The sequence below is a fragment of the Daucus carota genome, chromosome 7, assembly GCF_001625215.2.
Source record: "Daucus carota subsp. sativus chromosome 7, DH1 v3.0, whole genome shotgun sequence".
Taxonomy (NCBI): Eukaryota; Viridiplantae; Streptophyta; class Magnoliopsida; order Apiales; family Apiaceae; genus Daucus; species Daucus carota.
The window spans coordinates 37,201,644-37,228,626 of record NC_030387.2 but is presented as its reverse complement, the minus strand read 5'-3'; the positions used below and the strand labels follow the sequence as shown (position 1 = coordinate 37,228,626).

The 26,983-nt window shown below is 36.8% G+C and overlaps 6 protein-coding genes across 8 annotated transcripts; all 6 read right to left on the bottom strand.

The window, feature by feature from the left end:
* Positions 1-886: 886 nt before the first annotated feature.
* On the bottom strand, positions 887-3,740 carry LOC108195120 (protein DETOXIFICATION 14). The gene is made up of 7 exons (XM_017362071.2): positions 3,333-3,740; positions 2,377-2,921; positions 2,210-2,296; positions 2,056-2,112; positions 1,714-1,952; positions 1,301-1,506; positions 887-1,113 (listed from the first exon to the last, which is right to left on the bottom strand). Exons 1-7 carry the CDS (start codon positions 3,618-3,620, stop codon positions 1,057-1,059), a joined length of 1,479 nt encoding a protein of 492 aa, XP_017217560.1. The 5' UTR covers positions 3,621-3,740; the 3' UTR covers positions 887-1,056.
* A 1,641-nt stretch (positions 3,741-5,381) lies between these two features.
* LOC108195123 (protein DETOXIFICATION 14) lies at positions 5,382-8,251 on the bottom strand. The gene is made up of 7 exons (XM_017362074.2): positions 7,884-8,251; positions 6,846-7,390; positions 6,679-6,765; positions 6,547-6,603; positions 6,213-6,451; positions 5,758-5,963; positions 5,382-5,653 (listed from the first exon to the last, which is right to left on the bottom strand). The coding sequence occupies exons 1-7, from the start codon at positions 8,127-8,129 to the stop codon at positions 5,597-5,599; spliced, it is 1,437 nt and encodes a 478-aa protein (XP_017217563.1). The 5' UTR covers positions 8,130-8,251; the 3' UTR covers positions 5,382-5,596.
* Positions 8,252-9,665: 1,414 nt separating this feature from the next.
* On the bottom strand, positions 9,666-14,472 carry LOC108195118 (proline-rich receptor-like protein kinase PERK4). Its single transcript, XM_064080827.1, has 9 exons — positions 13,696-14,472; positions 12,633-13,564; positions 11,718-12,200; positions 11,313-11,399; positions 11,158-11,228; positions 10,971-11,047; positions 10,675-10,819; positions 10,361-10,522; positions 9,666-10,266 (listed from the first exon to the last, which is right to left on the bottom strand). The coding sequence occupies exons 2-9, from the start codon at positions 13,396-13,398 to the stop codon at positions 10,033-10,035; spliced, it is 2,025 nt and encodes a 674-aa protein (XP_063936897.1). The 5' UTR covers positions 13,399-13,564; positions 13,696-14,472; the 3' UTR covers positions 9,666-10,032.
* A 176-nt stretch (positions 14,473-14,648) lies between these two features.
* LOC108195128 (protein DETOXIFICATION 14) lies at positions 14,649-17,328 on the bottom strand. Its single transcript, XM_017362080.2, has 7 exons — positions 16,781-17,328; positions 16,062-16,606; positions 15,895-15,981; positions 15,740-15,796; positions 15,403-15,641; positions 15,059-15,264; positions 14,649-14,945 (listed from the first exon to the last, which is right to left on the bottom strand). The coding sequence occupies exons 1-7, from the start codon at positions 17,063-17,065 to the stop codon at positions 14,889-14,891; spliced, it is 1,476 nt and encodes a 491-aa protein (XP_017217569.1). The 5' UTR covers positions 17,066-17,328; the 3' UTR covers positions 14,649-14,888.
* A 1,565-nt stretch (positions 17,329-18,893) lies between these two features.
* On the bottom strand, positions 18,894-21,696 carry LOC108195122 (protein DETOXIFICATION 14). Of its 3 annotated transcripts, XM_017362073.2 has the most exons (7): positions 21,049-21,696; positions 20,418-20,962; positions 20,258-20,344; positions 20,107-20,163; positions 19,762-20,000; positions 19,390-19,595; positions 18,894-19,256 (listed from the first exon to the last, which is right to left on the bottom strand). In XM_017362073.2, exons 1-7 carry the CDS (start codon positions 21,304-21,306, stop codon positions 19,200-19,202), a joined length of 1,449 nt encoding a protein of 482 aa, XP_017217562.1. In that variant the 5' UTR covers positions 21,307-21,696; the 3' UTR covers positions 18,894-19,199. The 3 variants fall into 3 exon arrangements, with proteins under 3 accessions (XP_017217562.1, XP_063936898.1, XP_063936899.1); XM_064080828.1 differs by lacking the exon at positions 20,107-20,163 and having other exon boundaries at positions 19,762-19,883; XM_064080829.1 differs by lacking the exons at positions 20,107-20,163; positions 20,258-20,344 and having other exon boundaries at positions 19,762-19,883; positions 21,049-21,694.
* A 2,068-nt stretch (positions 21,697-23,764) lies between these two features.
* Positions 23,765-26,913, bottom strand: LOC108195452 (protein DETOXIFICATION 8). Its single transcript, XM_017362415.2, has 7 exons — positions 26,518-26,913; positions 25,147-25,691; positions 24,963-25,049; positions 24,809-24,865; positions 24,476-24,714; positions 24,187-24,392; positions 23,765-24,058 (listed from the first exon to the last, which is right to left on the bottom strand). Exons 1-7 carry the CDS (start codon positions 26,743-26,745, stop codon positions 24,002-24,004), a joined length of 1,419 nt encoding a protein of 472 aa, XP_017217904.1. The 5' UTR covers positions 26,746-26,913; the 3' UTR covers positions 23,765-24,001.
* Positions 26,914-26,983: the final 70 nt, after the last annotated feature.

The window sequence follows — 26,983 nt, the reverse complement described above, 5'->3', positions numbered from 1 at the left end:
TTCTTATAAAACATAGTTTCATAATTTAATTTGAGATTTTATTTTTTGTGTATAAAAATTCAAATGTCAAGTTTTTATTCAGAAAAAAAATAAAATAATTTATGAAACTTAATCGATTAGGAGCCTTAAAATATGTGTCAAATTCTCGTCCTGCAAGGTAAACTACTAGGGGCACAGATGGAGTACTACGTATAAAGATTATATAGACACAAATTAGATCACCGTAATATTGCTGATTACCATTATGTTTCAATAATGCTAAAAAAAAATATAATGTTAATAATCAAATCCGAACCTAACGTTAGTGACAAAAAAAAATCTGAACCTAACATTAGTGACAAAAATGAAAAAAAATTTATAGTTCAATGGCAAATTTCTAAACAAACAATAAGTTGGGTGGCGAAAAAATCTATTTTCCCTATAATAAATAATAAATTTATAAATTAATTTTTGATTTATACAAAATAAAAGTGGAAATCTTAATTTTCAATAATTTGTTTTTGTTTTTAAAATTTATTTTTACAAAAATATCCAGGACCATTTTAAAAAACAATAATTTATTATTATATTAATAATTTTTATACACAACAAATTATAAACACCAAAATTTTTATCCAAACAAAAATAAAATAAATTTTTAACTTATAATTAACTTGACCTTGCACTTCATTTAAATTATGTCAACCAACCTTATTATATCTCAAAACATTTATATGCAATTCGCGCCTCTCAAAGAAATCTTTATCTTTGATTTTGGAAAGAAAGTGGACTTACAGGACGCATAAGAGCACTTCTAATCGAATTAATACAAACATGAAAAATTCACGGAAGATAAGAATTCACTTGAATTAATACAAACATGATTTTAAGAATAAATTTGATACGATTAACAGAACATAAGAATTCCCTTGAATTAATACAAACATAATTAAAAAAAACAAACTTTGATACAAACATCTGCGGAACATAAAGATATATTTGAACGCTTTCTTGCAGTGGTCCTCAATCCGAACATGCTGGTTCTGCAAGCCTTTTCAGCTCAATATAAATTTCTGGTCATTCAATAGTTAGCTGAGGTCTCCTCTCAAATACTCTCTTCCTTGCGCTTCTTGCCTGCAATAACCACGCGTTGAAACGTTTAGTCCCTGGGCTAAAAATTCATTTATTATGCTCCGATATACTATTGGAGTATTGGTTACTATATGTCCACACGAACCAATAGTATTGTCAAAATTTCTGTCCTTGTGCATAGTTTAGTGTTAAAGCTAGTTAGATGTGATTCTCTAGGAAGAAATTAAACCTGGTTTTGCCAATCTGTGAAGAATGTTATCATCATAAGCATGCAACTTTGCAGCAATGCAGCAGTAGCTAGACCTATCCAAAGCCCCTTCCCGTTCCAGTGGAAAACAAAAGCCAGGACACATGCCAGTGGAATTCCGCAGAGATAAAATGCTCCGAGGTTCACGTATGCTGCTAGGCGCTGCCACCCGACTCCTCTAGCTACCCCTGATTCACACAAGACAAATTATTTCGGACAAGTATTCTTTGACGAATATAAATAATACTCCCTCCATTTTGAAATATAGGTCGTTTGACTTTTTGACAAACATTTCTAAGTTCTAAGTTCTTTGGCTGTAGTCAAAAAGTCAAACGACTTGTATTTCAAAACAGAGGGAGTAATGCATCATATAATGTAGAGAGAAGACACGTAACCGCTGAACATTGTAGCTAAGCAGTCTGCCATAATTGAAAGACTTAAAATGGGGGCCAATTCTTTGACATAATCCACCACTTCCTTCTCATCACTGAAAGCATATCCCAATATAGACCTGCAGCAAAAGAGAATTGTGCTTGCACAGACCACTTCAATAACTGCAAGAAATGTTGCAAGCCAAGCAGCCAGTCTGGCTGCCTCTGCATGCCCTGCACCCAATTCATTCGAGACTCGAGTGCTATGTCATGTTCAACATACACAGATTAGAATCACAGTATCAGAATACCATCCCTATACAAGTCAGCTGTGTACAAACATTAAGTTCTGAGACCGAGACGTACCTTGCACCAGTACTGAAAGAATATGGTATGTAGTAGTGAAGTGAAGCCACTACAAAACTATAATTCCAAATTCAGTTAGTCAGAAGCCTGGTATATATAGATTCATTTTACAAATTCAAGGTCTTAAATAATAAGTTTTAGTAAAGGGACATACCATATTGTCAAGACTGAAGTCTCAAGTTGCGGATTTGGCAAAAGCCCAGAGAGCAATATAGCCAGCTCATATGACCACCATTGAAGACTATTCATTGCCATTACACACAATTAGACCCTAATGGTTATTGCAATGCATAAACTATAAAGATTGGTGATTAATACTACCATATCATGACGGCTGAAGGGATGCCAAATCGGAAGAACTCTCTGATGCTTGGAAAGACATCCTTTGAGAACACGATCCTAGTCTTTTCACATGATGACGCGTACTTAACATAAATCCCAAGCAAGATTACATTAAGCCAGTATGACAAACCGATGCCTAATGCTGCTCCAGCACTTCCAAATTCAAATTTGTATATTAATATCCAAGATACAGGTATGTGGAAAACCAGAGCTGCAACAGAGCTTAAAAGCATTGGATATATCAAACTCTGTGTCAGCAAGTAGCGAATCAACAATTGAAGAATCGCGTATGGAAATAGCGTTGGAATTAGACATATTGAATAAATGCCAGCTTCGTGTGAGATTAAAGGGTCTTGGCCAATCAGTATAAGAAGTTTTTCCGTGAAGATCCATAGAATAGATATCGGTATACAAACTAAAAGCAGAGATATGATGGCTCCATAGGTATAGCTCCCCATCAGCTGGTATCTTCGTGCTCCATATGCTTGACCACACAGTGTTTCCAGTGCACTTGCCATCCCGAGCTGATAAAATACAAAGCAAGTCGCTGTGTATTAGTCATTATCAAGGTCGTGTTTCACATAATAGTACTCTGTTGCCGCTATGTATTAGTCATTATCAAGGTCGTGTTTTACATAATAGTACTCTGTTGTCGCTATGTATTAGTCATTATTAAGGTCGTGTTTCAGATGATAGTGTACTCTGTTAATCAAGGCACAAACGTAGCAACATTTTGATTCATCAAAGTGCATCTTTCTAATATGAAACGAATTTAATCATGCATGGCCAAATATTTTTATGTGTGAACGTCACAATATTGTCAAAAACATCTAGCAGATTTGACTTTGAGGAAAAGTAAAATTGCTTAACACGAGTTTAAAAAAATAATGACACTTTGTCGTGTAAAAATAGATCATGAACAAGTAACAACCTACCAGAAGACTGAAGCCGGTGACATTGGTGAGAGAAGTGGCGATGGCAGCACCCGAAAGCGAGAGCTCGCCAAGGTGGCCGATCATCATCACAGAAATGACCCTCAACATGTACTGCGAAACAGTGGTGACCACCATTGGCATTGCTATGTAAGCCACCTTCTTGATCTCACTCGAAATCACCTCCCATGTTAGCAACGATGATGATGATGATGAAGTTTCCGCAACCTCGGACGATGAGCCTTGATGATCCAGGCAGTTGTTTGCCGTTGCAAGCAGTGGCTCTTCCATTACTAGTCTCCCCTGAGCCTGAGAGTTCTTGTTTTGGTTTTACTTGTGTACAAGAGTGGCTAATTTGCTGTGAAGGAGTAGCTGGTTTTTATCTATATATAACATAACATAGAATTAATGGCACGCCTGATATTTTTATTGCCTAATTTTCTTGCTGTGTGGTTGCTGATATTCTAGATCTGTTTAAATTATTAGTCATATGTACTCATGTTAATAATTAATATGGGAATTATGTGGGTCATAATCATCATGTCTATCAAAACTACCGGTGATATTAGTCAAATTGTTTAATTTTTGATCAACTATAAAAAAATATTTATTTATTATTTTAGAAAATCAAAAGTTACGTATTAAAATAGGCTAGATTTACTTTTCGATGTTATTTTTTAAAAATTTTATTTCAATTATATATATAATTATATAATATATATAAACTTTAGTCAAAGTGTAATCCATTTGACTAGTCAAAAGATAAAAAGGGCATTTATATTGAGACGAAGGGAGTAAATGACAAAATTCGAATGTCAGAGATCTAAGAGCATCGAGCGGATTAGCCATACGAGATCCTAACTAAAATTTGAGGAATATAGACAAAAATTCACTCAACCAGAATCTCTACTCATTCTTTAGAATCCAATTTTCATTACTCATAAATAGGTAATCCCTACCTCATTCCTCATTTGTTTTCAAATGATTAAATATTCAACTCTCACTTTTGGACACTCTTTCTCACATTTTTCTTATTATCTTTTTGTTAATAGAATTTGAATTTAATACTATAATAATAATAGGGAAGGGATTATTGTTCGAGTTGAATATCAATATAGAATTTTTATTTTTTAAAATTTGAATCGTTCGTTGTATATTTAGGGAATATATTTGAGACACTGTTGGATATGCTCTAACACCATACTCCAGTAGTATGTCACAATATATGTGATAATCTTTTCGAAACAAGTTCTTAATTTTAAATATAAACATATCTAATTTTGTTGGAATATATGTGATAATTTCTTTGAAACAAGTTCTTAATTTAGAATATAAATATGTTTACAATTAGGTTCCAACTTATCTGTGTGATTTTCCTAAAGTTACGAAAAATCTTTATTAAAAGAATATTTGAATGCTCTATAATATATATTCACTTTCCTCATATTCTATATCCAATTTTCTCTTTAGATAAATAACAAAAATAAAATATAAAAAATAATGTTGAAGTTTCCACATTATTCAATATACCAAATTATTACGAATATGATGTTTTTGTATGTTTAGAAGATGTACAAAATTATTGAAAATGCTCTTAAATAAGAGAATATTGCTAATAAGTTACAATCACGGCTGTTCATAAACTTTTAGCATTAATTTATTAATGATCGATATTGAATCAATCCAACGCCTGAATCGAAAGACTGAACTGAACCAAACCGAGTTCGATTCGGATTTTCTAAAAATTCGATAATTTGGTTTGATCTGATTTTTAAAAATTATTTCAGTAAGGACCGAATAGCTCGAATGAAATATTATATAATTTATTTGTTTTTATATATATAATCTTATATGTATAATAATAATATCTAATTCATAAATTTAATTAAGTGAAATTAAAAAAATTAATTAATCTTTTTTTAGTAATTCATAAATTTCAGCTTTATTTATAAAATATTTTTATAAAAATTCTGTTATTTTGATCCGGACTGAACTGAATTATTTCGATCCGGCTCGCTGTATGATGAAATTTCGGTCCGATTCAATCTGGAAAAAATGAAATTTCGACTTTCGATATATTTGATTCTGGTCGGGTTTTGGACCAAAGTGATTGAGTGCTCACCTCTGTCAGGCTCCTAACGCCATACTTGAGTCCTCAGTTGTGGTGCTACAATATGATTTGATACAAACATAAATGGATGAATCATAATCCTTACAATATGAGATCCATAATTTCTCTTTTCAGAAAGTTATTAGAAAGGCTCTGATCATTCTACAGTTAGCTGAGGTTTTCCCTCAAATATCCTCTCCCTTGCCTCTCTAGTCTGCAACCACCATTTTATAAAACCCCATCAGCTTCTGCATTATATACTATTGAAAGCAGGAAATATCGAATGGTAAAAGTAAATTTAGTTATCGCATAACAAACCTGCTTCTTCCAATCTGTGAAGAACGTTATGATCATAAGCATCAAACCTTGCAGCAAAGAAGCAGTAGTTAAGCCTATCCAAAGGCCCTTCCCTCTCCAATGTAGAACGAATGCCAACACGTAGGCCATCGGGTTTCCACAAAGATAGTATGCCCCGAGGTTCACATATGCTCCCAGGTGCTGCCACCCGGTTCCCCTAGCAACCGCTGATTCAAAGAAGATACGTTAAATATCAATGGATATACACTAACAACCACTTTTTAGTTAGGTGACAGATTTTTATTGGCTCCAATCTCATTAATAACGATGCTCCACCTAAGTAAAAAGTTGTTGTTAGGCTGTGACCACAGACACATACTAGAAATACCCTTAAATATTTTATTAGCCTCGAACATCAGCAGAATATGCAATTATTCATAGAAAAGCATGAGTAGAGTAGGGGTTGAGATGAAAACCACAAAACATTGCTGCAAAGCAGTCCACCATAATTGAAAGGCTTAGCAGAGGAGTTAATTCTTTGACATAATCCACCACTTCTTTCACATTCCCGAAAGCAAATCCCAGTACAGACCTGCAGCTAAAGAGAATTGTGCTTGCAACGGCCCCCTCCAGAACTGCAAGGAATGTGGCAACCCAAGCAGCCAGTTTAGCTGCCTGTGCATTCCCAGCACCTAATTCATTCGAGACTCGAGTGCTATGTCATGTTCAATAAACACATGAAAAAACCACATAATCAGAATAATAACCAAATAGATGCCATTGTGCAAGCATTAGGCTCAAAGATTTTACCTTGCACCAGTACCGAAAGAATATGGTATGTTGTAGTGCATTGAAGAGACTGTAAGACTATTGGTCAAAGATCAATCAAACGGCATCAGAGTATAAATCCATCATATACTAATACAAGTTCAGTTGACATACCATATTGACAGAACTGAAGTCTCTAGTTGAGGATTTGGCAAAAGCCCAGATAACAAAATTGCAATCTCATATGACCACCACTCAAGACTGTTAATTACCAGTATCAATAATCAGAATCTAATGGAATCTGTGACAATATTGATAGGAAAAAATGGTGAAATTACTACCATATCATGACGACAGAAGGAATGCCAAATCGGAAAAATTCCCTGATGCTTGGAAAGACATCCCTTGAGAAGGTTATCCTGGTCTTTGCACATGATGAAGAGTACTTAACATAAACTCCTAGCAAGATTACATTAAGGCAGTATGACAAACCAATGCCTAATGCGGCCCCTCCACTTCCAAATTTCAGCTTGAATATTAACACCCAAGATAGAGGTATGTGAAAAACTAGAGCTGCAACAGAACTTAACAGCATTGGATATAACAAACTCTGTGCCAGCAAGAAGCGAACCAACAGTTGAAGAATTGCGTATGGAAATAGTGTGGGAATAAGCCAAATTGTGTAAATGCCAGCTTCGTGTGAGATTAAAGGGTCTTGACCGATCATTATAAGAAGTTCTTCTGTGAAGATCCATAGAATAGATATTGGTATGCAGACTAGAAGGAGAGAAATAATGGCTCCATAAGTATAGGTTCCTAGCATATGGTATTGTCCTGCTCCATAAGCTTGACCGCACAGAGTTTCTAGTGCACTCGCCATCCCAAACTGATTGGCATGCATACAAAGCAAGTTCTATAAGAATCCAAACAGAGTAAGATGACAAATTGTCAATATATCCTCAACCGAATGACATTTATCCTGCAAGTCCTTAATCGAATGAACATTTTATCAGAATTTGAAGTGTGTACAATTTGTTTATGGGAAGATGGGACAGTATAAATTAATGTACGTCGTATTGTATTTTTTGTTTTTGTTTTGGGATCTCATAATTATGGTAATGACAGCTTAGTCAGACACTGGAACCTAGATGAGCAACAATAACGTACTAAGCAATTGTCTGAGGATTCAAGATCCCATAATTACGGTACTGACAGAGCTTAGTCAGACACTGGAACCTAGATGAGCAACAATGACTTCTACTAAGCAATTGTCTAAGGATTTAATTACGACAAAGCTAATGAAACAATGGAAAAAAACAGGCCTGTTAAGATACGATACAGAACTCCAGTAATTAAAGATGTAGATGTTAATAACATACCAGAAGACTAAAGCCTGTGACATTTGTGAGAGAAGTGGCAATGGCAGCACCCGAAAGAGAGAGCTCACCAAGGTGGCCAATCATCATCATGGAAATGACCCTCACCATGTACTGGGAAACAGTAGTGACCACCATAGGCAATGCTATGTAACTCACCTTCTTCGCCTCTTTTGCTATCACCTCCCATCTTCTTGGTACTCGGCTTTTAAGACCATTATTTGCTGTCGCGAGCAGTGGCTCTTCCATTTCTCTTCTCTCCCGCCTCTCTCAGCTCTGAAAATTATTAGTAACTAGCTAACTAGCCAGAGACAACAGACAAAGTGAATAAGGGATTGATGAGCTGCCGCTCTTAGATAAGATTTTAATGTTTTTTTATATTATGCAGCAGGTATATACTATGTTTTACTATAACCGAGTAACACTGTTAAATGAGTGGCTAGTTGCTGATTTTTGTTGATTGGATCGTATATTATTCTAATAAATTTAGTTCAAAATCTACAAGAAATCATGGGCATCAAGTATATGATTATACAGATGACGAAACTGACCAATCTATCATGCTAGAAAATCCAACTGCTGTGCGTCACCAAAGATATGAGATCTGCATTTTGTTGTTATAATTTTCATCACTATATTCACTGAAAACAGACGTGGTAAAGTTTAGATGTTGATCTTGAATACTTAAATCATGTTGAGTTTGAGTATGGTAAAGCAGGTTCAATAACATTCATTTGATACCTTTCTCTACCACCTTGACGTTTTAGATGAATTGATTCTCAACATAATATCATGTTATTAATATAGTATCAAAATGTTGAAAGATATACTTATTTCTCATTTCTCGTTATCCAGATCACCTCACAAACGCAAAACTTGATAGCCATAAGATTAACCATTCAAGTGGAAAGAAAATCATAGAATAGATTAACGACTAACGTGTACATGTTAACTTTTATATGCTCGCTCAACTTTTTTCGGAACCCCAAAAGATTTTCCCAAAAATTGTTACCAAATGATGTGGTAAACAAGTGGAGAGTTATGATTGGGTGATGGATGAATCTACAAGGGGGCCTCGTTATTTTGGAAGTAAATGCAACCAATCAGGATTAGACATCTCATTTGGGAAAAAAATTTGGGACAATTTTTTGGGGTCCCTAGCATTTTCCTTCTAGTTTATTCTGTCAGATCATTGTCAGGAAGTATACATTCGTATATTTTAATGATTGAAAATGAATATTTCATAATGAATTTATTATGTCACCTGTGAAAATTAACGCGAAGTCTGGATGACCGCGAAGTACCGAAAATAGCCCCAAAAAATTATATGGCATTAAAAATTAAAAATGTATTTAAAAGAGGATGCCATCAGATATGTTAATATATAAGGTGAAATCTGTTATATATTTTTTAACTTCGACAATATTTTAGCACTTTTCTAATAAAATTTTAACACTCAAAATTGTCATATATGTTCAAATAAATATAATTATAATCAGGTTTGAAGATGCATACCTTTTCAATGAAAATATATATAGTAGTTTTATTATTTGAAAGAGTGCAACTTTGGTCGACATTCTCTCTATTTTCTTTGCTCCTCCCTCTATTTTCTTTGCGTCTAATTTTTTACATACATTTCAATGTGTTTTGACCGGGTCATAAAATTATTATTATTTTTAAATTTTTTTCAAAAAATTATTATTAGAACCCGGTCAAAACAGATTAAAATGTGAACAAAAAATCAAACGTCATGTAAAAAAATAAAAAAATAAAAAAGAGAGGGAGTTCCTGGTAAATTAACTTGACATAACATTTGGGGAGCTGGAATTTACAGGTAGTACTTGAATCACAGTGCATGGGAAAAACCTAACTAATATATCATTCATTGATTATCATGATTGGTACAATCCACACAAGAATTACGAATAGTTTGTCACTTACACACGACCCACTGAGCGCTTTTGATCACGCTTGTGTTCTCCCTTGTCTGTTAGATTGATTCATTCAAATTCACGTTCCAATCTAGACCCAAGAAAGAGAAGTTGCCGTATACACCTTAGTCACATCCACGAGGGATTTGGAACCCACCCTGATTAGCATTTCAGTCTCGGGGCCTTAAGGTCAGGCAGCTTTTTCTTGCTTCCATATTGTCTTATACTTTGTGCGAATTTCCAGAATGATAATCTTTATCAGAGTTTCTCCGTCTGTACTCACCTGTGGCATCTCCAAATTCGCTGCTTGAAAATTCTTGGCTGTTCATTACCATCTGTTTAAATCTCAACATATCAGCATTGTATGCACTTGTATTGTAGATATCAGTTTCTCCAAGACCCTGGCCTTGTTTTGTTATGTCGTCATCAGCATCTCCTTGCAATGTGCGCACAATCTGTTTTCAAAAGTATATATAACCGCAGATTAGGACATAACTTGTACGTGTTGGATTAATATGTGAAGTAGTGTTTGTTTGTGAGAAGTTGTACCTGGCTCATCTTAGGACGCATTCTAGCAGAATGACGAATGCTAGAATATGCTGCGGATACCATATGTGCCAATTCCTGAGGATCATAATTACCATCTAAACGTGGATCCACTAGTTCACCATAATCACCACTTTCCAAAGCTCTTGACATAAGAGGCCTCGCCTGTAATCCATTAAGTTCCCAAAACAAATGTTTATTTTTAAATTAATACATGACAGTAACATATTCAATACTCTCTAAGAATACATTGGAAAAGTATTACAGTCGATAATTACAAGTAACCACACAATTTTAGAAGACCCAGTGCATCATACCCAATCGACTAGACTGTCTTCCATATAGTTATTGGGATCAATGGGTCTCCTTCCAGTTATGCATTCCAAGAGCATGACACCAAATGAAAAAACATCAGACTTGTCTGTCAGTTTCCCAGTTGATGCATATTCCGGAGCCATGTACCTGCATAATCCCCATTCTAGGTGAAAAATCTCCGATAAACAGAAGTCAACAAATTTCAAAATGCACTATCCTGCACAAACATGGTGATGATACTGCTAATTAACATAACTATAATCAGAATAATTAATTAGTTTATGACTGAATATGTTACCCAAAAGTTCCCATAACGCGCGTGGAGACATGAGTGATATTGTCATTAGTAAATTTAGCCAATCCGAAATCTGCAACCTTTGCGAAAGAATCACTTAAATCAATTATTTTACTTGCACAAAATCTTAACCACTATAATAACTAAAAATTAGCATGGTACAGTTAGGTGTACCAGTTATAAATATTACCATAGCTTCAAAGTTATTATCAAGGAGAATGTTGGCTGCTTTGATGTCGCGATGGATAATTTTAGGGTGGCCTGCAAGAGATCATCAATATGTGTCAAGAAAAAAGAGGAAATATTAGTAAATACTAATAAACGTGCAAAGTTATTAAGTCATACAATCTTCATGAAGATAAGCAAGTCCCTTGGCTGATCCAATGGCGATTCGGAGCCTAGTCTTCCAGTCCATAACTGGCTGGCCTTTCCCTGCATACCCAATATCAGCACTAAGGGTTCACAATACCAAGTATTAGAAAACAAGCAAAAGTCTTTCCATGATGATTAATATTTTATATTTATAAGGATCAATTATAGTTGTCATTAAATGGTTCTAAGCACTACAAGTAATACAAAGCAATATCATAAAAAGGACAATGTTAAGATTTGAGATCACTGTGGTGTAAGCGAGCTTCATAATATATTATAGTACTCAACAAAGCAATGACCATACCTGGAGCAATAATAATAAAATATGATACAAACAAGCTTAGAAATTGCACAGTCGCACTACTAAAGATTGCTTACCATGAAGATGGAATTCCAAGGTGCGATTCGGAACAAATTCATAGACCAACATTCTCTGCTCTTTATAAATACAATATCCAACAAGCGACACAAGGTGACGATGATGGACGCGGCTAATAATTTCAACTTCAGCCTGAAATTCCCTCTCACCTTGCCCACTTCCTGACTTTAAGGTCTTTACCGCTACCTGCTGGCCATTAGGCAACACACCTTTATAGACATGCCCAAATCCCCCTTGTCCTATAATATCCGATTGAGAAAATCCCCCAGTTGCATTGGCTAGCTCGTCATATGTGAACTGGCTCTTACCAAAATTCAATGGAGATATAGGCAACTGGTGTGGGTGATCAGAGAAGCCGGGGCTATTAATATTGCTGGGTGGAGAAGATTGCAGTGGTCCCCATCCAGCACGGGGTGGCACCATAACCCCGGACGGTGGAAGCTTGACAACATGTTCCCCAATACCTTCCCGACGTGCACCACCTGCAAACAAGACATGCGAACTTATAGACTTATCAGTCAGTTGCTCCATATGTAATGGTTGATGATCTGTAGTTTATTAATACTAGAACCGCAAGGGCATTAATTTTTACCATTTGCAACCACTTGCAACTTATTATAAAATTAAATGTAATTTTCAATAGATTTTTTTAAAGTCGTATTTGTGGTTGCATATATATTTGCTAACAGTTGCAGATATTGTTGCAAATGCAACCTCCGTATTTTTGCAAATTTTATTTGAAACATAGTATTTTTACAAATTTTATTTGAAAGATAGTATTTTTGCAATTTTTTGACAAAATTTACAGTATTTTTACAAAAAAAATCTAGACTTGGGTATTTGTGAAAAAACCCCAAGATTTTATGAACTCTCTAATTAAATAATAAAATAGACTATTTTTATATATGCATTACCTCCAGAATAATTTCTTGTAGCAGGATCATAATAAGAAGATTTTCTCCTTCTTCTCAACACGCATAGCAGAGCAACAACCACAACAGCAAGAACTAGTGCACCCCCACTGGCTGCTGCTGCAATAACTGCTGCGTTATAAGATGAGCCACCTGAAGACGATTGCTGAGGTGGTGGTAGACTCGGAGATCCCGGGGTTGATGGCGCATTGAGACTGGCTGGCGGAGTAAAAATACCTGCTGGTGTGGGCGCAGGTTTACTTGAGGAAGGCGGCGTGGGTGTACCATCACTTGCTGAAGGCGGTGTGGGTGTAGCCTTCCCTGTGGAAGGCGGGGGTGAAGCATTGGGAGTTGATGGCGTAGACGGTGGCGGCGGAGAGGCAGCACCCGAAGATGGTGGCGGTGAAGCTGGAGGTGAGTTTTTGGATTCAGATGGCGGAGGAGGTGAATTATTTTCCTTAGATGGCGGTGGTGAAGACGACGATGAAGGTGGAGGAGAGGAAGGAGGTGGCGAGGATGGGGAAGGAGGTGGTGAGGAAGGCGGAGGAGAAGACGGAGGGGATTTGTTGCTAGGCGGGGGAGATGCTGGTGGAGGTGACTTTTGCGCAGGCGGGGAAGGTGGAGGTGACTTTTGAGCAGGCGGGGACGCAGGAGGAGATGATTGCGAAGGAGGGGAAGGAGGAGAGCCTGATTTAGGAGTATTCGAAGGTGGTGATGAACCAGAAGAATCAGCTTTTCCAGAGGGAGATTTCTCTGGGGATGAAGCCATATAAAGGAAAACTCAATCAAGAAAATGACATGAATCAATTCACAACAAAAGCTTCAATTCCTCCTTGAGCCACTTTCTACAATAAAAATTATTCAGCCTCACCCTCTTGGAGAACCCAACCAGCTCTCCCCTAGCTTCTCGCGGACTAATATTTAATCCAGTGCTCCTGTAACATCATTCCATCATTGAGAAATACAATCAAACACTTTGCGTGCATCATAGAAACATAATGAAGAAACATGCATTAGGCATATACTAATTTTAGAAAGGAAAGATAGAAAAGAGGGAGATGCATACCTGAAAGAATTAAGGAAGAAGTAGAGAGCTAGGGTTCTCAAAGAAAAGAAGAGAGAGAAAATGGGAGGAGTGAGAGTTTTGCAAATTCCCATGTTGGGTCCAGCTTCACTTCCCCTACAAACCAGGCCTATGTTCTTTCTTTTCTCTCCCCGTTGATTCGCTTCTTCGCTCGCTTCCCGCCCTTTTCGACCTCCCTTTTTCTATTTCTCACACACGATCCATCTATATATATCTTACTTGCTATTCATTTACCAACCCAAGCAGCCAACCTAACTGCCTCTGGATTTTCCGTTGCGGCCTTCATCCGACACCTTGAGGTTCTGTTCAGCCCTACTGGTGTAAATTATCATAATTTTCATCTCAATTACATGCATATACTATCATTCCTGTAAAAGCGAAAATTGGACTTAATCAGCAAAAACATAAATCAGCTGTTCAACCCGACTAATGTAAGTTATCATAATTTTAATCTCAATCACAAGCGCGGTAATAATTCTAATCTCAATTACAAGCACATACTATCATAGTATCAACATCAGTCCTGTAAAAGTGAAAATCATACTTAATCAACAAAAACACAAAGTAAGAACTAATCAGAGATTAATTGAACTGATCGGAGATTAATGTGAATAATAGGAGATTTAATCGGTTCAACGAGTTACGAAACAAGGATTAATCATGATCATACGTACTATTACACAATTTTTAATAATGTGCCTTAGCTTTGCAGCAGACTGGCTGAGTGCTGACCCTCTGTTCATATGATGCACGCAAGAACCAAGCTGCTGCCCCAACACAGTATAACGGGGTTAATATCACTATAACAGCAAACGGAGCACCACTCGAGATCTGGATAGGGAGTTCTCATATACAATTTATCATTCTATTGACTGAGAACACGAGAGTAGAGTCGTAGAGACACATGCATAAAGTCGCTCTCTATGAAGAACATATTTAGTCCTAGAACAATGCAGAACAAATTTATACAAAAAGTGTTGCACATCGCCAAAACATAATTACAACGGAGGATGACTATCTTTATTAAATAAGAAAAACGATACAAACTTCCAACTCGCAACTGCATATTCAGGTCACAAAATTGCACCTCTAGGCCTTTTCCTATGGTGCCAAATTAGGAATTAGTACAGTAAGTTCCATGAAAACTTTTATTAGAAGCCTTAGAATGAAGTGTTTTATTCAACTGTTAGCTGAGATCTACTCTCAATTGTCCTCTGCCGCGCCTCTCTAGCCTGCCAAAACCATGTTATACAATATTCAGTTCATCAGTTTCTGCATATTTCTATGATCAAAACAACAACATATTTAAAAGCAACAGCTATATGTAATTTTACTAGCAACAAACCTGCTTCTTCCAATCTGTGAATAATGTTATCATCATAAGCATCAAACCTTGCAGCAATGATGCAGTAGTTAAACCTGTCCAAAGCCCCTTCCCTCTCCAATGAAAAACGAAAGCCAACACACATGCCATTGGAATTCCACACACAAAAAATGCTCCGAGATTCACATATGCTCCCAGACGCTGCCACCCAACTCCTCTAGCAACCCCTGATTCAGACAAGATACATTGTCATAAAATTTAGTTACTATAGTAATTAGACAGGTGGTCTTTTTTGTTTACAAGTTGTCACAAGATGCAAAACGACATTAAAATATTTATGAAATGGAGACAAGACAGATGCAAACCAGAAAACAGTGCTGCTAAGCAGTCCATCATAACGGAAAGAGCCAGAAGAGGAACCATATCTTTGACATAATCAACCAATTCTTTCTCTTCCCCGAAAGCATATCCCAGTATAGACCTGCAGCTAAAAAGAATTGCGCTTGCAGTGACCCCTGCTATAACCGCGAGAAATGCTGCAACCCAAGCAGCCAGTCTGGCTGCCTCTGGATGCCCTGCACCTAATTCATTAGAGACTCGAGTGCTATATCATGTTCAATATACACATTAAAGATTTACATGATCAGAATATTAGCCAAATGAAATGAATTCAATGTACAAACATCAAGTTCTGAGACATACCTGGCAGCAGCACCAAAAGAATATGGTATGAAGTAGTAAAGTGAAGAGACTACAAAGCTATTGGTCATATGCCAAATAATCAGAAGCTATTATCGATTTATCACACCAGTTCAAGCTCATACCATATGCTATAATTGAATGGAAAAGAGATTTACCATATTGACAGGACTGAAGTTTCAAGCTGAGCATTTGGCAAAAGCCCAGAAAGCAATATAACAAGCTCATACGACCACCACTCAAGACTGTTTGTTGACAGTATATATAATTAGGCCCTACTGGTCATTTCAAAGTAAAAAGTAACTGTAAGGGTGATTATGACTACCATATCATGATAGCAGAAGGGATGCCCAGTCGAAAAAATTCCCTGATGCTTGGAAAGACATCTTTTGAGAATGAGATCCTAGTCTTTTCACACGATGATGCGTACTTCACATAAATTCCAAGCAAGATGACATTAAGCCAATATGACAAACCGATGCCTAGCGCTGCTCCAGCACTTCCCAAATCAAACTTGAATACTAGCATCCAAGATATAAGTACATGGAAAACAAAAGCTGCAACAGAACTTAGAAGCATTGGATATATCAAACTTTGGGCTAACAAGAAGCGATTCAACAATTGAAGAATTGCGTATGGAAACAGGTTGGGAATAAGCCAAATCGAGTAATTGCCAGCTTCGTGTGAGATTAAAGGGTCTTCACCAATCAAAAGAAGAAGTTTTTCTGTGAAGATCCATAGAATAGATATCGGTATACAGACTAAAAGGAGAGATATGATGGCTCCATAGGTATAGATTCCTAACATCTGGTATCGCTCTGCTCCATAAGCTTGGCCACAGAGTGTTTCCAGTGCACTTGACATCCCAAACTAATTGGCATAAGTGCAAGTTATCATCAATTTACATTATAATCTTCGTGTTCATCTAGTTTATGGTGCAACCATACAATAACCAAACTTAGATTTTTCAAAGTGCATTTCTCCTATGTAAATTAATTTAGTAAACTTATTAAAAAATGTTAATATGACGATAAGGGTATATACCAGAAGACTGAAACCAGTGACGTTGGTAAGAGAAGTGGCGATGGAGGCACCGGACAGAGAGAGCTCACCGAGGTGGCCTATCATCATCATGGAAATCACCCTCAACATGTACTGGGAAACAGTTGTGACCACCATCGGCATTGCTATGTAACTCACCTTCTTCATTTCTCCCATTACCAGTACCTCCCATCTTTTCGCTAATGATGATGATGACGACAATGCTTCCAACGCCTCTCCTCGACTTTCGTGGTGGTCCTGTGTCGTCTCAAGCAGTGGTTGTTCCATCTTCAGTGTCTCAGTTCTCTCTGTATTGTTTTCTTTTCATACAAGTAAGCAAGTGGATAGGGTAGCTACCCGAGACAGCCCAAGAGAATATTCAACAATAATGAGTAGTACTCAGTTGCCACTTTCATTTGCACACAATATCTAACACGACTGCTGCAACATACTTTCGTACTCAATAATAAGTTACAGTACTAAACTCAAAGAAAGTGAACTCTTATTCGATTTTAAATTTTTGCAAGATATTCTAACCAAAATACTGTGATTGCATCTCACCGATGGCCATCGTCACCCAGTGCATCATGTTTAATTATCTAATCACAGATCTGTGGTATTTTTTAGTCGACATTGTTGACTAATGTTGCTATTGTAGAGTGTGAAGCAATAATTGTGTGAACCAATAATTCTCTTGTCGTATGTTCATAAAAGAAGACGCTATCGTTGATCGAAAAATCTTTATGCTTCTTGCAATCGGTGAAGAACCAATTGTGTCTCGTTCCTCTGCTGAGGCAGAATATAGAGCCTTTGGATATGTCTCTCGTGAACTCGCTTGGGTCGTTAATTTACTTGCTGAAACTTGGTCTCAAAAAATTGACACCAGTTCCTCTGTTTTGTTACAATAAGAGTGCGTTAGGCATTGCTTCCAATCCTATCTTTCACAAACAAACCAAACACATACAGATAACAATGGGTGCCAGGAGGGGACGCTATGTGGCATAACGTGCCAAAATACTCTTGTTAGCACTCTATTGAAGTTTAGGATACAGATAAACAATGAGTGTCAAGAAGGGACGCTATGTGGCATGACGTGGCAGAAAACCCTTGTTAGCACTCTGTTGGAGTATAGGGATATCATCGGAGTGCCTAATGAAGTGGCATGGGGTGCCAAGTGCCAACTGCCAACTTGAGATGCCAAAAGTTGGCATCCCACGGAGTAGGGTGCCAACTTCATTTTATGAACCCAATAATGTATAAGACAAGTTAGGTAAAGTTGGCATCTTGGAGTGCCAACCATTGCGGTGTTTTTTAAAAAAGATAATATAATTAAAAATATTATATTTGATTATGTGACAAAGTTGACACCACTTGAAGGATGTAAACCATTGGAGATTCTCTTATCACTCTAAGCAGCAAGATCAAGGGAAGTGCCAAGTCAGCACATAGCTGGCATGACAGCTGGGATCTTCCAGAAGTAATCCACCATAACTGAAAGACTTGGCAGAGGAGTCATTTCTTTGAATGAAATTAATATCAGTTTTGTTACTAATATAAACTACTCTAGATATTCATTTTGTTAACATATTAAAATAAATTTTAAGACTTAGGATAACAAATCTGATTCTGCAGATTTAGAATTTTTTGAGCATTTTTTTAGGTATCGACTTGATTACAAATACAATTGTAGTCTATAACTGCAACCACATACTAATAATCACAGTCAGCTAGGCCGTGAACAACCAACCATCGCACTGTAAAAATTGGATAGGTTCAATCTATCTTGATTATATAAAAGTTTGATAGCTGTAGTGCTATTAACATACGAGGATTGATGATCATGTCATCCGGTCATGATCATTTGAAGGAGGTCCCTCCAGAAAATGAAACTGGAATTTTCTGTGACTGGCTTTTAAGTTCAATGCCCATGATGTGCCTTAACTTTGCACCTGACTGACGATGCACTTAAGAAACCTAACTGCTGCCTCAACATTTATAACGCGGTTAATATTACCATGACAGCAGACGGGGCACCACCGGAGATCTGGACAGTAAATTCTTATATACACTAGCGTAGAGACTCACATATATAAGGTCGCCCTCTATGGAGAACATATTTTAGCCTGAGAACAGTGCAGAACAATGTTATACAAATAGTGTTGAACATAGCGTGAAACAGTTCCAGTGGAGGACGGCCATTTTTATCAAATAAGAAAAACGATACAAACTTCCAACACATTTGCATCCAGCAAAATGTGAATCTATTTCTAATTCAATTCACAACTGCATATTCAGATCATAAAATTTCAGAGAAGGGATTGCTCCTTTAAACCTTTTTTACGGTGCACTGGTGCCATCTTAGGAAATAGGACAGCTTCTTCCAAGAAAACTTTTATTAGAAGCCTTATAATGAAGTGTTTACTTATTCAATTGTTAGCTGAGATCGCCCCTCAATTGTCCTCTGCCTTGCCGCTCTTGCCTACAGAACCATATGTTAGAATATTCAGTTCATCAGCTTCTGCATATTTCTGATATTAAGACGAGAACATATTCCAATAAGCAAAAAAGAATGTAAAAAGCAATAAGTATATGTAATTTTACTAGCAACAAACCTGCTTCTTCCAGTTTGTGAAGAATGTTATCATCATAAGCATCAAACCTTGCAGCAAAGAAGCAGTAGTTAAACCTGTCCAAAGGCCCTTCCCTCTCCAATGAAAAACGAAAGCCAACACACATGCCATCGGAATTCCACACAGAAAAAATGCTCCAAGGTTCACATATGCTCCTAGATGCTGCCACCCAACTCCTCTAGCAACCCCTGATTCAGAGAAGATACATTGCCATCAAATTTAGTTATCTAGTAAAGTAAATTCGCTTTAGCAATCAGACAGGTGGTCTTTGACAAAATTATGTTTACAAGTTGTCAAACAAAAGGCCAAACGACATTAAAATATTTAAGAAACAGAGAGAAGAAAGATGCAAACCAGAAAACAGTGCTGCTAAGCAGTCCATCAGAACAGAAAGACTCAAAAGGGGAACCATATCTTTGACATAATCAACCAATTCTTTCTCTTCCCCGAAAGCATATCCCAGTACAGACCTGCAGCTAAAAAGAATTGCACTTGCAGTGACCCCCTCTATAACCGCAAGAAATGATGCAACCCAAGCAGCCAGGCTAGCTGCCTCTGGATGCCCTGCACCTAATTCATTCGAGACTCGAGTGCTATATCATGTTCAATATACACATTCAAGAATTACATAATTAGAATATTAGCCAAAACAAAAAATTAAAAAAATTTAATGCACAAACATCAAGTTCTGGGATGTACCTTGCAGCAGCACCAAAAGAGTATGGTATGAAGTAGTGAAGTGAAGAGACTACAAGACTATCGGTCAAATGCCAAATAAACAGAAGCTATTATAGAGTTATAGCACAGTTCAAGCTCATATTATATGCTATAGAATGAATAAGAGAATTACCATATTGACAGGACTGATGTTTCAAGTTGAGGATTAGGCAAAAGGCCAGAGAGCAATATAACAAGCTCATACGACCACCACTCAAGACTGTTCGTTAACAGTATGTATAATTAGACCTAATTACAGGATATAATCAGGATATAATGGTGATTATAATTACCATATCATGATAGCAGAAGGTATGCCCAGTCGGAAAAATTCTCTAATGCTTGGAAAGACATGCTGTGAGAATGAGATCCTAGTCTTTTCACATGATGATGCATACTTGACATAAATTCCAAGCAAGACAACATTAAGCCAATATGACAAACCGATGCCTAGTGCTGCCCCGGCACTTCCAATCTTAAACTTGAATACTAGCAGCCATGATATAGGTATGTGGAACACTAAAGCTGCCACAGAACTTAAAAGCATTGGATATATCAAACTTTGAGCTAACAAGAAGCGAATCAACAATTGAAGAATTGCGTATGGAAATAGGGTGGGAATAAGCCAAATTGAATAATTGCCAGCTTCATGTGAGATTAAAGGGTCTTGACCGATCAAAATAAGTAGTCTTTCTGTGAAGATCCATAGAACAGATATTGGTATACAAACTAAAAGTAGAGATATGATGGCTCCATAGGTATAGATTCCTAACATCTGGTATCGTTCTGCTCCATAAGCTTGGCCACAAAGTGTTTCCAGTGCACTTGACATCCCAAACTGATCGGCATATGTGCAAGTTATTTTCAAATTAATTTTGTAAATCACTCTATAGGAAATGTGAATATGATGATAAGGGTATATACCAGAAGACTGAAGCCAGTGACGTTGGTAAGAGAAGTGGCGATGGAGGCACCAGACAGAGAGAGCTCACCCAGGTGGCCAATCATCATCATGGAAATAACCCTTAACATGTACTGGGAAACAGTTGTGACCACCATCGGCATTGCTATGTAACTCACCTTCTTCATTTCTCCCATTACCAGTACCTCCCACCTTTTCGCTAATGATGATGATGATGATGACAACGGTTCCACATCCACCTCAAGCAGTGACTCATCCATCTTTATTGTCTTAGTTCTGTTAAGACTTTCTTCTCATATAAATAAGCAAGTAGCTAGGGTAGCTGATCAGAGACAGTCCAAGAGAACGTTAACAATGAGTTGCCGTTCTGAGAAAGATGTTTGTAGTGCTCTACCCAAAGATGTAATAACCAATTAAATACTCACATATCCAGTAAGAAGTAATGAGACCTGGAAACCAAACCTACTCAGTTGCTACTTTCATCTGCAAATATTATTTTATGGGTTGGGATCCACGAAACGACTGCTGCAACATACTTTACCGCACTCAATCATAAGTGCCGGTCTATTGTCTTATCCTCTTAATAGAAGATACTAGTGTTGATCAAAAATCATTTCATCCATAGACTTTAATTCTGACAGTGAAAAAATGAACAGGGGTCGTTTTTGAAAACGAAGCTGGACCCTGTCATTATTGGATCTGGGAAGTTCAAATTTTATCCATTAAAATTCTTAATAGAAAACTCCGAGTGGTCCGGTTCTCTTTTCCTCTGGGAGTAATGCTAGAGAATCCAAATTCGGCACCCAAAATTCTTCATAAATAACGTGGCGTTGATGATGTGTCAGTTTGTAATATTTTAATTGGTGAGATTATTGTGAACACAGGAGGTTCATTCTATTAAATAAAAGACTTAATTACCAAAAAAACTATTAAACTTATGTGATTTTTTCATTTTAACCATAAAACTGTTTTTGTTGCTGAATCATGCAACTAAGTATACAAAATCAATTTGTAACCCAATTTTAATGAATCTCTAACCATAGTTATTTCATAGCTGACATGAATGCCGCACACAGCACAACACATCAATTTTTTTAATTTAATTTTAAAATTTTACATAATTTATTATACATACATAAAAAGTCAGATATATTTACATTTTCTTTTTGTGTATAAAAATTCAAGTGATAAATTTTTATTTAGAAAAAATAATTTATGAAACTATTTTTTTTATAAGTATTACAATACATGTCAAACTCTCGTTATCAGATCACCAAAATATTGCAAACTACCACAATATTTTAATAATGCTAAAAAGAATAATATAGTGTTAATAATCAAATCCGAATCTAACATTAGTGACAAAAAAAATCCGAACCTAACATCAGTGACAAAAAAATCATAGTTTAATGCTAAATTTCTAAATACACAATAAGTTTGGTGGCGAAAAAATCTATTTTTTCATAAATAAAATTATCAATTCGATATAAATTAATATAAACCGCATGATAAATAATCGATATACAGTACCTGATAGATGGTGGTTTCAAAAAATCACACTAACATCGTCGCCTTCGAACATAAGTTTTAGTACGCTCTGTGTTGATTGTGAATTAGGATTTTGACCCTTAATGAGATAGTAAAAGTATTAATAAAACCCATGTACTAAATAATTTAATTAATAACTTGATAATATATGTGGCACCATCTTAATTTTAACTTAACTATGGTTATGAACTAGTGAGATTGGGTTTTTAAAATAAATTTTTTTAAAGTTACTTGCATTATCCTGCAACAAATATACTATTGTGGTTAAATTGAAAAAAACATGATAGTTATATAGTTTTTTGGGTAATTAAGTCTAAATAAAATTATAGTCAATTAAATCATGAGATGTGTTTTTTGGATTCGTTTTAATGGACAGGCATAAGTTATTTTTAAATCCTGAATGATTATGTAACTCTTTGTTGGTTATCAATGGTTATCAAAGCCCTTAACATATTACAAAAATATTTAAGACTTAGAATAACAGTTCTGACGCTGCAAACTTAGAATTTTGAGTTTTTTCTGAAGAATCAACTTGATTATAAACACAACTTCAGCCCCAAGGCCCCAGCAACAACCACATACTATTAGTCACAGCCAGCTTGATTATAAAAAAGTTTGATAGCTGTAGTGCTATTTATATATGAGGAATCGATGATCATGTCATCAGTGATGGTCATTTAAAAGAGGTCCCTCCAGAAAATGAATCTGGAAGTGTCTGTGACTGGCTTTAATTTCACATGAAACTTTGCCCATAAAATGCACTTTAATGTACCTTAACTTTGCACCTCATTGGCTGAACCTGTCTTAATATGATGCACGTAAGAAACCTAAATGCTGCTTGAACATTTATAACGCGGTTGATATCACTATAACTGCAGCACACGAGAGGAGAGTCGTAAAGACACGCATATATTAAGTCGTCTCAAGCAGTGGCTCTTCCATCTTTAGTGTATTTAACCAGAGACAACCCAAGAACGTTTAAGAACAATGAGTTGAGGTTCTGAGGAAAGATGTTTATCGTGCTCAAAGATGAAAAGAACCCGATAATAAGTACTAATAAGTGACGAGATCACCTGGAAACCAGACCTACTCAGTTGCTACCTTCATCTGCACACGTTATTTAATGAGCTGGGATCGGACTAATGACTGTTGCAACATACTTTGCCGCGCTTAATAAGAATTGCAGTCTATTTTGCATTAATAACATTAACTACATTGTTCATTCATCGTTAAAGTTTGAAACTGGATCTCACCTGTTTATGACCATTGTCACCTCATGCATCACGTTCAATCATCTAATTATAAATTTGCATTATATCATAAACATCTATGGAAGCATTATAGTTCAACTTCCAAATATTAGTTCGGTCAAAACTTCTTATCAGAAAACTTATTATTCATCTTAGCTCATTCGATTGTTAGCTGAGATCTCCCCTCAAATAGCCTCTCCCTTGCTTCTCTTGCCTGCAATACCCATGTTTTCAAAACATTTTCAGTTCAAAGGCGTCTGCATATTCTAATATAGAGCTAAACATTTTAACAGCAAGAAAAGATTGTAAAACTACAGTGGATGTGATTATTTAGTGAGGAACCTGCTTCTTCCAATCGGTGAAGAATGTGATCATCATTAGCATGCAAGTTTGCAGCAATGATCCAATTGTTAAACCGATCCAGAGCCCCTTCCCTCTCCAATTGAAAACGAAAGCCAACATGCATGCAATAGGAATTCCACCCACGTAATATGCTCCGAGGTTCACATAGGCTCCTAGATGCTGCCACCCGGTCCCTCTGGCCACACCTGATTCAAGAAGATATAGTCATTCACGAGCAAACTGTTTGAAGCCAAAATTTATGGAGCGGAGAAAGAGAGATGAGAATAACCACAAAACATTGCTTGGAAGCAGTCCACCACAAGGCAAAGACTTAGCAGAGGAGTCATTTCTCTGACATAATTCGCGATTTCTTTCTCTTCCCCAAAAGCATATCCCACTATAGACCTGCAGCTGAAGAGAATTGTGCTTGCTATGACTACCTCTATAGCTGCAAGAAATGTTGCAACCCAGGCAGCCAGTTTAGCTGCCTCTGGATGCCCTGCACCTAATTCATTCGAGACCCGTGTGCTAAAAAACATTCAACATACACAAGCAAGAATCATATAATCAGAATATCAACCACATACAAACCAATGTACAGACATCAAGTTTTGAGACATACCTTGCACCAGCACCGAAAGAATATGGGATGTAGTAGTGCAGTGCAGCAATCGTAAGACTATTCATCAAAAACGATTTGAACAGCTAATCAGTACAGTTCCTACTACCGATTCAGGTTCATAATATTAAAGGCTACAGTATGGAGACAGGCATACCATATAGACAGCACTGAAGTCTCAAGTTGAGGATCTGGCAAAAGGCCGGAGAGCAATATAACAAGCTCATATGACCACCACTCAAGACTGTTCATTGCCGGTATATATAATCAGATCATACAGAACAAGGCGCGAGTTGAAACTTAAAAAACAATATTGATACGAAAGAATGGAAATCATTTACCATATCATGACAGCAGAAGGGATGCCAAATCGGAAGAATTCTCTGATGCTTGGAAAGACATCCTTGGAGAACAAGATCCTGGTCTTTTCACATGATGGTGTGAACTTCACATAACCCCAGAGCAGGATCACATTAAGCCAGTACGACAAACCAATGCCTAACGCTGCTCCGCCACTTCCAAATTCAAACTTGTATATTAACACCCAAGATAGAGGTATGTGGAATAGTAGAGCAGCAACCGAGCTTAAAAGCATTGGATATAACAAACTTTGGGTCAGCAAGTACCGGACCAGCAATTGGAGAATTGCAAAGGGAAATAGCGCGGGGATCAGCCAAATTGAGTAAATGCCAGCTTCGTGTGAAATTGAAGGGTCTTGACCGATCATTACAAGAAATTCTTCTGTGAAGATCCATAGAATAGATATCGGTACACAAACTAAAAGGAGAGATATGATGGCTCCATAGGTATAGGTTCCTATCATATGGTATTGCCGCGCTCCATAAGCTTGACCACATAGTGTTTCCAGAGCACTTGCCATTCCAAACTAATTGCCATACAAAACAAGTTGATTCACAGATATTATCAACACTGCATTTCTTCTATAATCGCGTTATAAAGTGAAAATTACATCTGCTTTAGAAATGTGAGGAATTCATCCGCTGCTAGAGCACATTAGTATGATATTATCCGTTCTCGTGAGACTTGGATGGACACCCTCTCAACAGTTTAGTGTTCTTTTTCATTGATTTACTTAAAAAGTGATCTCATCTCACGTGGGATCGGAGAAATATAATTGCAGGACAGGGAACACGTTTGGCCTATGATATTATATATGTAGCAGGAGATGGAGGATTAGTTAGATCTTGTTATCAGTAAAAAAATGAATTTATGTCGTATATATATTGTTTCGGAATATCATGAATCGGCAACCATTAGGTTAAGTAGATAAACACTCATACAACCTAGTCATGCAGGGGTGTAAATGAATCAAACATGTCGGTTTCAAATACTTCATCAAATTAAGCTCGAGATTCAAATTACTAGTAACAATATTTGTAAGTCTAGTAAGCCGAATTCTCGAAATTTGCAGCTCGGTCTAACTCGAACTCGAGTCTCTCGTGCTCGACTCGACTGGACTCAATTATCCCTAGCACATAAATTTTGTACTCCAACAAAACCGGGTAGTTTCCAGCACTACTCCCGTCATAGGTCATTAACGTTAAGATTTTGTAACCAATGTTGTGCATGAAGCATTTTCATCACTGGATAGAGCAGCCAGCTAATCAAATACCAGTAGGATTACATAAACAATCTTGTACAGTAATAAATAAATGAAGCAAGAAGGCAAATCTGAATGACATAGATGATACCAGAAGACTGAAGCCCGTGACGTTCGTGAGAGAAGTAGCAATGGCAGCACCCGAAAGCGAGAGCTCCCCGAGGTGCCCAATCATCATCATAGAAATGACCCTCACCATGTTCTGAGAAACAGTGGTGACTATCATAGGCATTGCTATGTAACTCACCTTCTTCATCTCACTCACCGCTCCTCCATTTCTCGGGCCATCAGTGCCCGTCTCAACCAGGAGCTCATCCATTCTAGTACTACTCCGTGACCCTCCTCTCACGTCTCTACTTCCGGGGTCTCGTTTATTTAACTAGCTACCTCGAAAGACATTCCAGGAGACAAACTCAACTACTACCTTATTAAAACTAGTACTTCCAAAACCCTGACAACTGTTTTTTAAAACATCGAACTTCACACTCTGAGTTGCATCTTGCATATACTCCAAGGCAATCTATTTTTAGTAAATTTATATAATTATTGCATTGTTG